Source organism: Sarcophilus harrisii, chromosome 1, assembly GCF_902635505.1.
Source record: "Sarcophilus harrisii chromosome 1, mSarHar1.11, whole genome shotgun sequence".
In the NCBI taxonomy this organism is placed as follows: domain Eukaryota; kingdom Metazoa; phylum Chordata; class Mammalia; order Dasyuromorphia; family Dasyuridae; genus Sarcophilus; species Sarcophilus harrisii.
In genome coordinates, this window is record NC_045426.1 from 246697611 (window position 1) to 246712618 (window position 15008).

Here is a 15008-nt window from a genome sequence, read left to right on the forward strand (position 1 = left end):
TTATATATATATATATATATAAAGATTTATAAAGGGTAAATTCAAAGTCATCTGGGAGGGAAAATATTAGCATTAAGAAAAGGCCTCATAGTTCCAGTGGTTTTGTGATGGAGAGAGCAGAGCCATCTGCACCCAGAGGATGTGGGGACTAAGTGTGAATCAAAACAGTATTTTCCCTTTTTTTTGTTTGCTTGCATTTTGTTTTCTCATTTTTTCCTTTTTGATCTGATTTTTCTTGTGTAGCATGATAATCGTGGAAATATGTATAGGAAAATTACATATATATTTACTAGTTAAGGGAAAGGGTGGATTATTTCAAAACATGCACATTTCAAAGCTTATTTAAAAACATATGCATAGATAATTTTCAACATTCACTCCTGCAAAACCTTGTGTTCCAATTTTTTTTCTCTCTCCCTTCCCCCACTTCCTTACCTAAAGGGTGAGTAATCCAATATATGTTAAATACGTGCAACTCTTCTATACATGTTTTCCCAATTATGCTGAAAAGAAAAATACGATTGAAAAGGGGAAAAAATGAGAAAAACAAAATTATGCATATGTTTTGAAAATAAAAAGCTCTAAAGGAAAAAAAAAAGGCCTCTTGTACAAGATGGGATTTGAGCTGAGACTTGAAGGCATCCATTAGCCAGGACCTCTCCTCCCTTGGGTTATCTATAGGAAGAACAAAAGGGTATGAAATCTCTTCTTAGAGGCCTCTGAGGGAATGTCCTTCCGCAGAGGTTAAGTAGACACTCTCAGCTCCCCCATGTTACCAGAAAACAAGCCACTCTGCAACAATGCTACTCCTTGTTTCTTGAAGCCCTCTGTCTAGAGGAATTATCTGATTATTGCTGGACATTGTAGAGACAACCATATGATGGGCCAATCAGTAAGCAGAAGGCTGCAGTGGGCACTAATGCCAGTGCTCACTCATGTTCATTGCTGGAGCCTGGATCTCAGCCACATCATCAGCTACTGGGTCCAAGCATTCTTCCCACTCTTGATTCCTCTGGGTACTATTCTACAATCTGTAATTCTACTGCCCATGCGACCAGGCCAACTGCTACACCCTTCGCCACTTACAGGGGCCTCTCATCTCACCCCTAGGTCCTGCCTGTGCCGGGATCATAAGAAAATCATCACTCCTGGAACCTGTCTCTCCCCTCTCCCCTCTCTCCTCCCATTCCGGGCTAGAGCCTTACTACAAGGTTGAATGATGGGCCGCAGCTGTTGGGCCCTGAGCTCGGTAGCTCTAATGTTGGCCAAGGATTTCTCAGATTTGAGCTATGTTGCGTAGGAGCCTGCACTGTATTGGCTGTTAGTGCTTACTTGTTCTCATGCAGGAGTGAGCCGGGGCTGCTGGGGCTGCCTCACCTTCTCTCTCTGTCCACCTCCTTCCCCCATGCCTACCTGGGTGCAGCAAGCCCAGGAATTACCTCCCCAGGCAGCTCGCCATTGGTGAAGTCAGGAGCTATGCCCTATAGTGTGGCTCAAGCCACCTCCAAGGGATTCTCGTCAATCTATCCATACCTTGGGTTCCTCTCCCTGTTAGTGACCACCCTTTGCATCCAGAGGAAATTCCTTCACAGAGATAATCCAGACTTCTCAAACTTGACTTCAAGGCTAGTAAAGACCCTTTTATCTATGCTGAGGAAATGATAATGGTCCTGTTTGGACCACACCTTAAATACGTGCAACTCTTCTATACATGTTTTCCCAATTATGCTGAAAAGAAAAATAAGATTGAAAAGGAAAAAAAAATGAGAAAAACAAAATTATGCATATGTTTTGAAAATAAAAAGCTTTAAAGGAAAAAAAAAGGCCTCTTGTACAAGATGGGATTTGAGCTGAGACTTGAAGGCATCCATTAGCCAGGACCTCTCCTCCCTTGGGTTACCTATAGGAAGAACAAAAGGGTATGAAATCTCTCCTTAGAGGCCTGGGAACCACTGTTTAGAAAAAGACCTTGATAATTAGGAGTTTGCAGAGGAAGGCAATCAGAATTTCTAAGGACCCTGAGTCTGACATATCATATGAAGATCAACTGAAGAGGCTGGCAATATTTAATCTGGAAAAAGACTCAGCAAGGAGATGATAACTTTCTTCAAGCATCTGAAGGGCTTTCTTGTGGCAAAAGAATGAAATTTGTTTTGTTTGTTTGTAAAGGGCAGCATCCAAGAATAATAGTGCAAAAAGGTAAATTTTGTTTTCTTGTCAAGAAAAATTCCCAGCATTTCAAGCTAATCAAGAGTGAAATGGGCCACTTTTGGAGAGTATTCCCAAGCCTCCCTATCCTTTCAGTCTAAAGCAGATGCTGGATGACCAGTTGTCTGACAACTGAAAGTATAATTTAACTATAAATCAAATATGTTATAAGGGAAATTCTTTTTTGGCTAAGAGGTTCATCTCTTCTAATTCTAGAATTCTGTGATTCTGTATTGCAACAACATGAGACAGAAACATCTTATTTCTCTAATTACACTGTATAATGTTATGATGAAATTTGATGTATTTTGAAATTATAGCATTCTCCACATACTGGTTTTTGTTTAGTGGCAGCTCTTTCTACCAAAGATCCTAAACCTTCTATCACTTTAATCCTAGAGCGTTATCTAAGGCTCAAGAAGTAATAGGTACATGGTCAGACAATTGATACATCAGAAGCAAGATTTGCTTGTAGCTATTTATCCAGCCACCAAGCTGCCTATCTGATCTCTAGGTTATCAGCTAATCTCTGAGGATAAAAACAAAACCTATAACACAGAGTTAGGGGAAATATAAAATAATATTCTTTGTAAAGTCCTTTGCAAACACTAAACGGCTAATCGCTAGCATCATAAGGCTGCCATATATTGCCACTTATGTGCCAGAAGCAGTTTACAAAAGTTATCTCATTTGATCTTCACAACCCTGTGAAGTAAATGTTACTATCATCACTATTTTATAATTGAGGAAATTGAGACAAGCAGATTAAAGATCAGGTCAGATAGGTAGTAAATATCTGAGATGGATTTGCACTCAAGCCCAGAGTTTTTTTCCTCAATGCCCTATAAATACTTCAGTATAAATTGTCTTTTTCTGGGTGGGAAGAAGGACATGGATCTTAAAGGTGGTCTGTCATCTGAAGCCAAAGGGTTTAATTAGGGTCATACTCAGATTCTTTCCTTAATTGGTATTATCCTTTACAGTTTAGCTAAGTAATCACCAGAAGACTGCTTATTGGTCTTAAGTGTTAAAAAAAAAAAAAAAAAAAAAAAAGTCTGACCTACTTTATGTGGCAAGATCATGACTTTCATGAAAAAGATAATGAATTTGCCTTTTTTTCATTTTTTTTTTGCCTTTTTAAAATTTCTTTGATCTGCCCAATTTTGTCACATTAGCTGTGACATACCTTTTGATATTATTTCACTCTTTTGATTGAATTTCCCTTTCTGGAAAATGGATATAATAATACCCTTCTCTCAAATAATTGTGATCATAAAATGATATTTATTTCATAAAGTATATAATGATTTACAAATGTTAGAATAAATCCAAGGATTGCAACAAAATTTAGCAGAAATTGCCAAATTTCAGTTATCTGAGCCCTTAAAATAATTAAGAATTTTAGGTATAAAATGATCTTAAGTTGTGCATTTCAAAATTTACAAAACATTTTCTTCATAATCATTGATTCATTTCCTAAATGATTCTGTGCTCTTGGCTAATTTCAGTATCAGAAATGATGGAATTTTGTCAGTGGGAATGTCATTTAAGAAGAGGTATAACTGACATACTCTAAGGACCATGAGATCTTTCCATTTGACTTGCAGTTGCAATTTACCATTGAGTTATCTTCTCCAATAAAAAGTGAAGTCCTTGTGAGTAGAGACTGTTTTTCCTCCCAATTGATATCCCCATTGTTTAGAACAATGTTTTTTTTCATTCACTCACACGTGTATTCATTTATTTCTGAGGTAGGCAGTACATGATATAGAATTGAGGATTGGTGATGAAGTGAACTTCCCTGGGTCACATAACTTTTAGTAGCACATAATGAAGTTTGTAGTACTATTGTTAATATTAAACTACACATTTGGTAGCTATTAATGGATAAGGCCAATCAGAAAACCTTTCATTTTAATTGTTTTTGAACATTAGTTCAAACATTATTGTTTGAATTATGAAACCTTAGTTTCATTACTGGTCTACCACCTACATAAGTACAATAGGGGTGAAAGTCATTATTTCTTTAAGGCTAAGGAAATTTCTGTCATATTCAAACAGTAGTGATTGATGAACTATTCTAACTATAGCACTGGCCTGAAAATGTACTGCCCACAGTAGCCTTTTAGAAGTAAATCCCTGATGACCTTATTTTGCTTTCTTTGTCTTTGATATTTGCTTGTATAAATTGAATGCAGAAATTGAAGATACCTTTGTTTTAATGAAAATTCAACAGTTTTTTTTAAAAGATATGGATTTTCTATCTTATTTCTTACATTAAAGAAAAAAAATGTAGTTTCAGAAAGATTTGACAGTATTTACACAAGCAGTTAATGTCTTTTTTTATGTCCTTGATGATACCTCCTTGAATGTTTAAAGTTTACCCAGCCATTGTGTAGAAAGACGGATCTTTAAATATGAAATTCTATTGTGCAGCTGTGTTATTACATGCTCAATAAGTATTTTTAAAAATGTTTTTATTTAATTTTATTCAAAGTGTTCTTAAATAAATTATGAGACATTTTACTGTGATGGTCATGATGACATGAAACAGTGTGACATAACTGATATTAATGATGGATATGGAGCAAGGACACTTTGTGGTTAAAAATCTTTCCTCTGACTTGCATTAAGAAAATGGACCAATCATTTAACTTAATAGAGGAATTTTTCACACTCATTTAAAATTTTGGAATTAGCTTATGTAATAGTAATGCGTTACATTTTTAAAAATCAGATTTCCTCAATCTCTTTCTTACTTTACAGTATTACTTTGTTTCAAATATTTGGTCAAAACAAATCCTGAAAAAAAATTCAGTAAATTAAAAACAGCCTTTTATTTGGATCTCTTATTCAATACAGCATATCATCAGTACAAGTGATAAATTAGAACTAAGAACTAGCAATATTTATTTTCAACTGACTGTTCTAACAACACATTTTTACAGACCAGCAGTAACAACACTAGTCTGAAGGATGATGACTTGTCACTTTAAAGTAAAAGAAAAGCTTTAATTCTTTCCTTCCTTTCTGAAAACAGTATAGTACAAGTTGACAGTCACTTGGCAACCCTCAAACTCTTTCACATGACAAATCTAAGCTTGTTTATTGCCAGACACAGAAGTTGAAACTATTTTTATCCAAATTACAGCCATGAAGTTTTTCTAGGAGATCTTTATATTTCATAAAAGTCTGACAGAAGCAATTTCACAATACAATTTCTATTAATTATAATGGTGTTTCAGCTGCTGGAACCAATGAATCCAGAGAGAAGTATTTTTTGAAAGAAGGTACATAATTCAAATACTTGTACATTTTTGAATTGTTACTTTACATATAACAGCAGTTGTTTATTGATAGCTTATAATTTAAGAGCAATAGAGAAATTTAGGATCCCCCAACTTATCTAATGATATATATTCCATATATAAAATTTTAAGCTAATTCTATTTTTATGTCAGAAAAGTGTGGTTCATCTCTCCAAGGAGAATACATTTGAAAGTTTAGAAATAATTTAATTTTGGCTATAGGAATTGATTTTTCCCCAAGTAATTATTTTTGCTTTCCTTTGATTTGGTGATATGGTTTACTTAGGGTTTTATTTTTTAAAGAAATAATTCATGGGCAGCTAGGTGGCGCAGTGGATAGGACAATGAAATTAGGAGGATCTGAGTTCAAATGTGGTGTCAGACACTTAACACTGCCTAGCTATGTGACCCTGGGCAAGTCACTTAACCCCAAGTGCCTCAGCAAAAAAAAAAAAAAAAAAAAAAAAAAAAAAAAAATCACCTTTACTGATACTTTGAAGGAAATTTAAATTCACAATTTTCACAATTATTAATATATTCCCCAAATGCTCAAATTCTATTTATTACATATCAAAATGTTAATATTAGCTTTTCATTATTATAGTATATTATTTAAGAAGATCTTGTCTTTCAGTTTTATATTTTCTCATTATGAGATAACATTGTGGTCATATCTGATTATTTAATAAAATATATTATCTTAAGTACAATAATTTTGAACATAATTTACTAATTGGTGTTTATGGGATTGTTAACTTCTTGTTATCCAAGCCAAAAGGAACCTAAAAAGTCTCCAAGTTTCAGTTTTCTTGCAGCCTTTTTGCTGTCAATGTGTTGTAATATATTTGGCCTGCAATAATCATGTGACTTCAAACTTTTGGACTGTGCCTGAACTGCTATCAGGAAATAATTTCAACAGAAAAAAGAAATTGAAGCATTTAATGGGCAGCTACAGGAACATGATTTAAAGGACAAGATTGCCTCTTATGTGACTTAAAAAGCCAGAGGAATAAAATGGAGGGAAGTTTTGAGGAAACCTGTAATTAGACTTAAAGTTCAGTTGGTGAATTCCTGCTTGTTCTATTCTCTCCATCACTGGTTTTAGATCTAATGAATATGGTATTTCAATTACACAGAAATACAGCATGTGGTCAGAATTAAAGGTCCTTTATTAGTGTTTAAAGGAAAATAATTAAAAAACAGGGATAGTTTCTGCGAAAAGACTTAAGAAACAATCTTATCTAGACTGAGGGAAGGCTAAACATGGCAGCAGGTGAAATTCCAATAAACTTGAATAAACTTGAAAATGTACAGAAAATCCTTGCTATCTGAAGTAGTAGACCTTTAATTATTGATATGCATGTATTCAACTTTTATAATTTTTTTGGGGGGAAAGCTAGACATATTAATTATAAATAAGTTGACAAAGCTATACAAATCTCATTAGACTTCATAATTGTATAATACTTATATCATTGTCCATTTTTCTAGCATTTTCTATATCATCATTCTTAGTAGAGGTCATCCTAGGAAAAAACTAACCAGTGACATCATGCTGTTTTTATTAGGTTTTCATAATTATTCAAATAAGTGCTTTCACTTTTTGCACAGAACAGTAACAAATGGCATAGGCAATCACTGAAATAACATCATTGGTACAAAATTCATATTGTTAAATTGTACCTTATCTAGCATAATAGTTTAAATCTACCCTTTGAAACATTTTTTGCATGTACACAAAAAGGTTTAAAACATTAAGAATCATAGTACAAAAATCATACAATACATGAAAACCCACAAACCATAAATACAAGAAGATACATGCACAGAAAAGCCAGTAAAGCATAGAGCCTGTGGGATATTTAATTTTATTTGTATTCACTGTGGTATGACATGTTTTTCCCAACTCAGAGAGGAAAAGAATACATTCTCAAGAAACTTTGAACACTGTCCACTGCATTGAATGAATTTAAATTAAAATGCTCACTGCTTATATAGACAGCAGCAAAAAAGTAAGCAAAAAACTTACAACACATTCCTTTTTAATAGATCAAAAAGGTTTCCAAGGCAATGTTATTATTATTACTATACCACAGTCCCCAGCATAACAGAGCTGTAACAGGAGAGTAAAATGTGGAATAGAAGAGGGCTTTCATCCAGTTCGCTGTTTAGGTACTTTTCTTTTCATCACCCAATAAATTCACAGTAGCTTTCTTGGCTGTTGTGGAGTGAAAATGAGAGAAGAATAAGTGACTTTGTCATACAGGATATGTATTTTAGCTAACAAAACTTGGGCGATTATATTTCAAGTATAGTAAAACACAATAGTAGGTAGTCAGGATTAAAATGTCTTGCAAAAACCAAAAAACATTGATGAAATTCACCAAAAGAACATGTTATAAAGATTTTAAAGATGAGAAGCAACATGAAAATGATCTAGTTCTACTCACTTCTTTTAGAGAATCCAGCTTTGAAACCACTTTTAATTGTATTTTAAAATATCTTTAAGAGTGAAAGGTCTTAAAGAAATCAAAGCTACCTACGGTCATATAAAAATGCTCTAAATCATTATTGGTTAGAGAAATGCAAATTAAAAACAACTCTGAAATGCCACTTCAATCTATTAGATTGGTTAATGTGAAAAAAAAAAAAAAAAGGAAAATGATAAATGCTGAAGGGAATGTGGGAAACCAGGGACACTAATACAATTTTGGTGAAGCTGTGAAGTGATCCAAGTATTCTGGAGAGAAATTTGAAACTATGCCCAAAGGGCTATAAAAATGTTTATCTACTTTAATAAAGCAATATTGCTATTTCCCAAAGAGTTTTTTTAAAATGAGGAGGGGGAAAGAGTTATTTGCACAAAAATATTTATGGCAGCTCTTTTTGTAGTGGTTAAGAATTAGACATTAAAGAGATTTCCATCAATTTGGGAATGGCTAAACAAGCTGTGGTATATGATTGTGATAGACTATTTTTGGGCTATTAGAAATGACAAGCAAGATGGTTTCAGAAAAATCTGGAAATATTTATATGAATTGATGCAAAATGAAGTGAGTAAAAACCACAGTAATGACAATATTGTATGATGAAGAACTATGAATGATTTAGTTATTTTTAGCAATACAATGATCTAAGACAATTTCTGAAGGCCAGTGATGAAGCATGCTACCTTTCTCTTTTATTATTTCTTTCTTTCTTCCTTTCTCAAGTCTTCTGGTACAAAATAACAAGTATGGAAATGTTTTTACATAGTTGCCCATGTACAATCTTTAACAGATTACTTACCATCTCAGGAAGGGGGAAGGGGAGAGAGTGATAGAATTTGGAACTCAAAACTTTTTAAAAAGTTGTTTTACTATGTAATTGGGGAAAAAATTAAGATATTAAAAACAAACAACTATAAAAAAGAGGTCTAAGTAGCTACCCTGACAAGTCTTGGGTATTACTGATAAAGGCTGAGAAAAGCTTCTGTTTGATGGTTATAGGGGCTAATTTCAGCACAACTCCACATATATTTAAATAAATGTGTCTTACCTTCTTTAGTAATGGCATCTGCAGTCTCTTTGGCTTTGTCTTTCAGGTCCTTCACCACACTATCCATTTGGGATTCGTGCTTCAAGAAGAAGGGGCGGATGATACGCTTATAGAGCATTTCAGCACCATTTGAAGGGCTGGGGGCCATACACCATAATAGGAAGCCGCACTGTGTACAATCAAGAATCGGGTTTAATGACAAAGTTAGACCAGCACAATAAAAGCTTGTAAGTCCTGCTGTCTAATACTTTTCACATAATTGTACCACTACTTACATTTGTAAAAATATATTCCTAGTGTTTTTAAAATTATTATTAGGAATAGAAAGTTGAGGTGTGAAAATGAGGATAATAATTAATTTGGAAAAGAGAGATTAAAATCCAGTTGCTGAACAACTTTTAATTTAGACTACATTTCTAGTAATGATGGCAGTTGCCATTACTTTCTAATCACAGAAGTTAACTGCAAAAATATCCAGAACTAGGAAAAACTGCTTCCAGTCCTAAAGAGATTTATAATCTAAAAACTGTAATTATTCTCTTCCTAATACCCCTACTGTGATTTTTCTGATTCACTACACAGATGAAAAATTAACCCAATGAAAAATTGATAGGGAGGATTATCCTGGATAGATGACATAAACATGTCAGCTGGGATTGGGTATTTGATTTAAGTTTCTTACAGTTGATTTTTTTATTCTCCTAATTAATCTTTAAAGTCAATTTCCTTTCCCTTTACCTATTGTCAAAACAAAATTAAATATGACCCAGCTGCAAAGTAAGCAGGATACCCTTGAGAAGTTTGTTTTTAAGTTCATTTTCCGACTTTTTCCTTTTACTATTTTATTTAAAATCACATCATAGCTGACATATGAATTAACAGTATTATAAAAATCAATTAAAAAACAAAATCCTACTGCTAATAGTGCTATAATAATCTTAATAACAAAAAAAAAAAATGTCCTATGCTATATCAGTTAATCCACACCTTCCAAACAATAAAATGGATTTCCCAAACACTCCTATTTTGTCCAATGCTGTCAGGATGGAAGATGACTCTGATTTTAATATATGGCTGTGGGAAAATAGTGACTGTCTGTCTGATATTCCTGCAGAAAAGTTCTTCAAAGATACTCTCTGTATCATGATGTAGGACTCACCTACCCCAAACATTTTATAACAAAGTTGTTATTGATGAAATTCTGGCTCATCAAGGGGGTATAATAGCACTGAGGTCTTTCTGACTGAAGATGACGGCCGTCTCATGACAGTAAGTGCTGTGGGCCACTCTGATTTTGTAAATCAATGGGAAAGCCAGTCCATTCTTCTCCAGAAGCCAAATGATAACTTTCCACATAAGCTTGTGAACTCTACGAAGGGTAGGGAACAAATCTGTTCATCTTTCATGTGGGCTTCCATTTTTTTTCGTATAAGTTTATAGGAACTGGATTGATCTAGAAGAATCCTAATAGCTGGGAGGAGATCCAGGATGATGATCTCAGGATGAAATCAACATATTTCTGGAATCTATAAACCAGCTCCAAGAATTGGCTGTCATTCTGATCAATTTCCAGGATAACACTAGTCAGTTTTTGTATGATCACATCCTGTGGGCTCTTTTCTTCAACTGGTTTGCTAACTCTGAGTTTTCATGCTCCTTTTCCTGCACAGATTGGCAAAGGCCTGGAAACTGGGCTATTCTCAGCTACTACTTCTATACTGAGTTCTTCCACCTGCCACTGTTTCCTGTAATACCATCCTCCTCCATCTGCTAATACTAGAAATGGGATGGAGGTTGTGGACTGGGAAGAAAGACTCTCCTGCACTTGTGTGTTTGTATGTGTGTGTACATGTGAGTGCAGAAACCCACTTTCTAGTCCTCCAATGCCTTTTTGGGGACCACCACAGGGTCACTGGGCAGCTGGAATTACCACCTTCCTCCTCCCACTTTGGTAAGCTTGACTCTCTAGGTTCTGTGACACTGCTCTTCTCAGCTATCTAACTATTATTCAGTCTCTTTTATTGGATCTTCAGTTAATTAATACCCACTAACTATATGCCCCAAGATTCTGTCTTGGGTCCTTTGTATTTTCCCTCTATCCAATTCAGTTGATGATCTCAACAGCTCTCATAGTTTCAAATATTTCTATGCAAATTATCCTCAAATCCATATTTCTAGCCTTAACCTGTCTCCAGTCTCCTTTTTCCAACTACTTATTATCTATCTATCTATCTAACTTTTTACTTTCAATAACATTTTACTTTCAATATGGAACTCATTATTCCTTGGAACACTATCCTTTCTGTCACTCTGACTCTCAACCTAAGTGTTATTCTCAATTCTCTGATTCCTCCAACCCCCACATCATCTTCTAAGCTAAGAAGTGGCTAAGATCAGGAGCAAAATCAAAAAATGCTCCATAAATGCTCCATTAAAGACATCCGTTCAGTGAATATTATTTGGATAATGACACATTGAACAGATTGCTGAATCATACAAAAACTGTGGAAACAGAGGAATGCTTCTTTTTTAAAGTTAAATGTTATTGTTTTCCATTAACAAAAATCAATTTTCTCTCTCTTGCGTTCCACACAATCTTTAAGTAGGGGAATGGAATCTTGTAACAAATATGTTTAACTAAGCAAAACAAATTCCATTACTGGCTATGTCCAGAAAATAATTGTCTCATTCTTTACCCTGAGTCCATCATCTTTTGTTAGGAGATGAGTAAGATGTTTTGTCATCGGTCCTTTGGAATCATGTTTGGTTAGAATTCTTAAACATTTCAAAATAACTACAATGCTTCTTAAGGAGCCTTGACATGTGTATTCAGGGAAATAGAAGAAACTGTGCAACATATCATTGTAGGTGTGAAAATATCACTTATGGGGTATCTAGCATGATATGAATTTAAGCCATTGTTTCTAGAATTCTATACCAGTAGCTTATTATCTTCCATGGACTGAAAGAAAACAAATCTCTATGATATTGGAAATATCATGACTTAATTCCCCACTATCCAGTATAAGATTTTTATCAGAGAAAAAATTGTTGTCCATAATTGCTCAGGGATAACATCAATTCATAAAAATCTAATAGCAATGGTATAATAGATATTGCCACACAAAATGCTCAATTTTCAACTTATGTCGAACAAAAAGTTTTCAAAATATCAAGACCTATCAGAGGAGCTCAAAATCATGTGGGAAGAAAGGTGTTTGCAATGAGCTTAAAAAGGATGAATTTGAAGCCCATTCAACTAAAGAAAGGCTATTTTATATGCCTGCACATATTTTTAGACTATTAAACGTAAAAGAACAATAGCAAAATAGTCCCAGGATCATTTCAATGAGATAGGTATTTACATATATTGTCTCATTTGATCTTTTTGTGAGTATGTGTTTTTACCACCCAGATAACTCTTTGCTGAGATGATGTGTACCAGATATATTGAGCTGAAACTAATTTATTTGCATCTCAAACTGGCCTAGCTTCAGCAACCTTCTGAGACAAAGATGATTCTATGGTTACTTGTGTCTTTTCTGTAATGGCTTCTTCATGAAGTCTGGTCTACTTCATTCTCATTTATAACTTCTCTGTTCTCAGAGAACTAAGTCAGTGTCCTTTCTATAAATGACCTTGCCTTTTGATTGTACCTCAAGCAATAGCATCATATTTAATTTTTCTCTTTGCATCCATAAAAATGGCAAATGCATCGAACATTTCCTTTTTTTTCCTTTTAAATATTTGAAGCAGAATTCAAATCCACGTCTCCCTGACTCAAATCTAATGCTCCTATCTTCTCTGCAATGTACATACTACGTACAACGTTCTGTGCAATGTGCATCTACATTGCAAAAAAGATCTTAACCTACTAAAAAGCAGATTCATGAAAACATTTATATACTTCACAAATGTTTAGCAGAATCGTGGATATAACCTGAGGCATTAAGTTTTCATAACTGCTATTAAAATAAGAACATCTTCAGGCAAAGTTGAATTTTCATGAATACTTTCAATTGATTTATGTTCTGTGTTTATTGAAAAAGTCAAATTTGTCAACTGGTGAAAAGAATACTTTTCTCCCATAATTTTGTAAACCTAACAGCATGTATTTTATATTAAAATACTTGGACTTTAAAATTTTCATCTTTTTAAAATAAGGAACATAGACTGTTCTGCTTGTATAAGTATCAGAACAGATTAGAAATAAATAAATACTATGCAGGCTCCTTAACATAGCAAAGTAAGAAGCAGCATGACTACTCTGACAAAGACCTAAGACTTCCAAAATGAATAGTGATTGGGAAATCTTTCCATCTCCACTAAAAATGAAATGCTTTTGCTTGTCTTTCTACAATCTCTCCCATTCTGATTATTTCCATTTTTTGTCTTCCTTGCCAACTTGCTAATGTGAGGTAAAATCTCATGGTTGCTTTGATTTATATTTTTCTTTTCTGGAGCATTCTTTTATATGGTTGTTAATAATTTGTAATTCTTCCTTTGAGAACTGTTTGTTCATATTCTTTGATCTTACATATTTCTGTTACATATCATATATCTTGGGTTTCAAACCTTTATCTGAGATATTTGATACAAAGATTTCCACATCCCCTTCCTCCATTTACCACTTCCTTTCTTATCCTAGATACATTAATTTTCAGTTTCACAGAATCAAAATTTTTTCCTCTGTTTTTTATAATTGCCTCCATGCCTTATTTGCTAATATTCTATCACCTACTCATTATCTATTAAAGGTATGTGATCTGCTTTTCTTCTGATTTGTTTAGTTTTATGATCTTCAATGATCTGTGAGGTTGTAGCTTTAGGTTTATGATCTAATATTCAGGTTACATAAGCATTTTGCAATTAAGATGTTGATTCAAGCCTAATTTCTGGTAGAATGCTTTCTAGGTTCCAAATAAGACTAATATCTCAGCAGTTCTTATCAAATATGAAATTCTTTTTTAGGTAACATAGAGTTTAGGATTTATCAAATACTTAGGTATTCAGTTCAATTTTTTCTGATTTTCCTTTGTTTATTTTGTTTTATTTACTTACTTTTCTATTTTTTAAAATACATACCAAATGGTTTTTATAAACAGCCTCTTTATAATTTAGTTTGGGGTCTGGAAGTTCTGATAAGCTATTAGTATAAAGAGAATTATGCTGGATATACCATACCCATTCATTGATTTGTATGTGGAATTATCCAAAACAAGATAACAATTTTATGTGATAATAGTAATTTTAAGGCTTAGCAAACATTTAAATTACAATAACCGTTTGGATTTGGAAGTGTGAGCATTACTATCCCCATTTTACAGATAAGGAAACTGAGATCCAGAAAGGTAAAATAATTTGACCAGTGATACATGAGTAATAAATACAAGATCTAAGATTTGAACCCAGGCTACCTGATTCCAAGTTTAATCCTCTTTTCACTATACCATAAAGCCAGTCTGTCTTCTTTCTACTATACTTTCATTATCACCTATCACTTTCAATGTGCTAATGGAAATATAAAATGATTTTAATATTAAGACAAATTAGTATCAGTGGAAAAAAAAGTCTGCTGTAAAACAATCATTTAATGCATCGCAAAGCCAGCTATAAATGATACAAGGACGATCTTGCTTTGGATTATATTTATACCACTTCTACTCTCCAACAGTACAAATAAAGCTAGACCTTAGTGTGCTTTATATTTAGGCAGGTAGCCAGCATTACATCTAAAATGTTCTATTTCAGAAACAGTGGTTTGAGTCAAGGGTAAGTGGTTTTTGTAAGGATGAAAGGACATCGTGTCCTACAGTATACAAAAAAAGCCTTCATGAAAAAAACCAAGCTTGTTTTCATTATGGAAAACAAATTAAAGTCACTATCATTAAAGATACTCCTTAAGGGCTTCTGTTTTATCCAAAATTATTTGAAATGCTTTACTTCAATGAATAT

At 33.6% G+C, this 15008-nt stretch overlaps 1 protein-coding gene and 1 pseudogene across 1 annotated transcript in view; both read right to left on the minus strand.

Moving 5' to 3' along the window:
• Positions 1–6667: 6667 nt before the first annotated feature.
• REEP5 (receptor accessory protein 5) overlaps positions 6668–15008 on the minus strand; it is a 30892-nt gene continuing 22551 nt past the window's right edge. The window contains exons 4-5 of the mRNA XM_003761635.4: positions 9054–9222; positions 6668–7734 (exon numbers count right to left, since the gene is read on the minus strand). Of these exons, the coding sequence (XP_003761683.1) occupies positions 7685–7734; positions 9054–9222 (219 nt within the window). The 3' untranslated portion in view covers positions 6668–7684. The remainder of the gene's footprint in view (positions 7735–9053; positions 9223–15008) is intronic.
• Positions 9396–11797, minus strand: LOC116420912 (annotated as a pseudogene).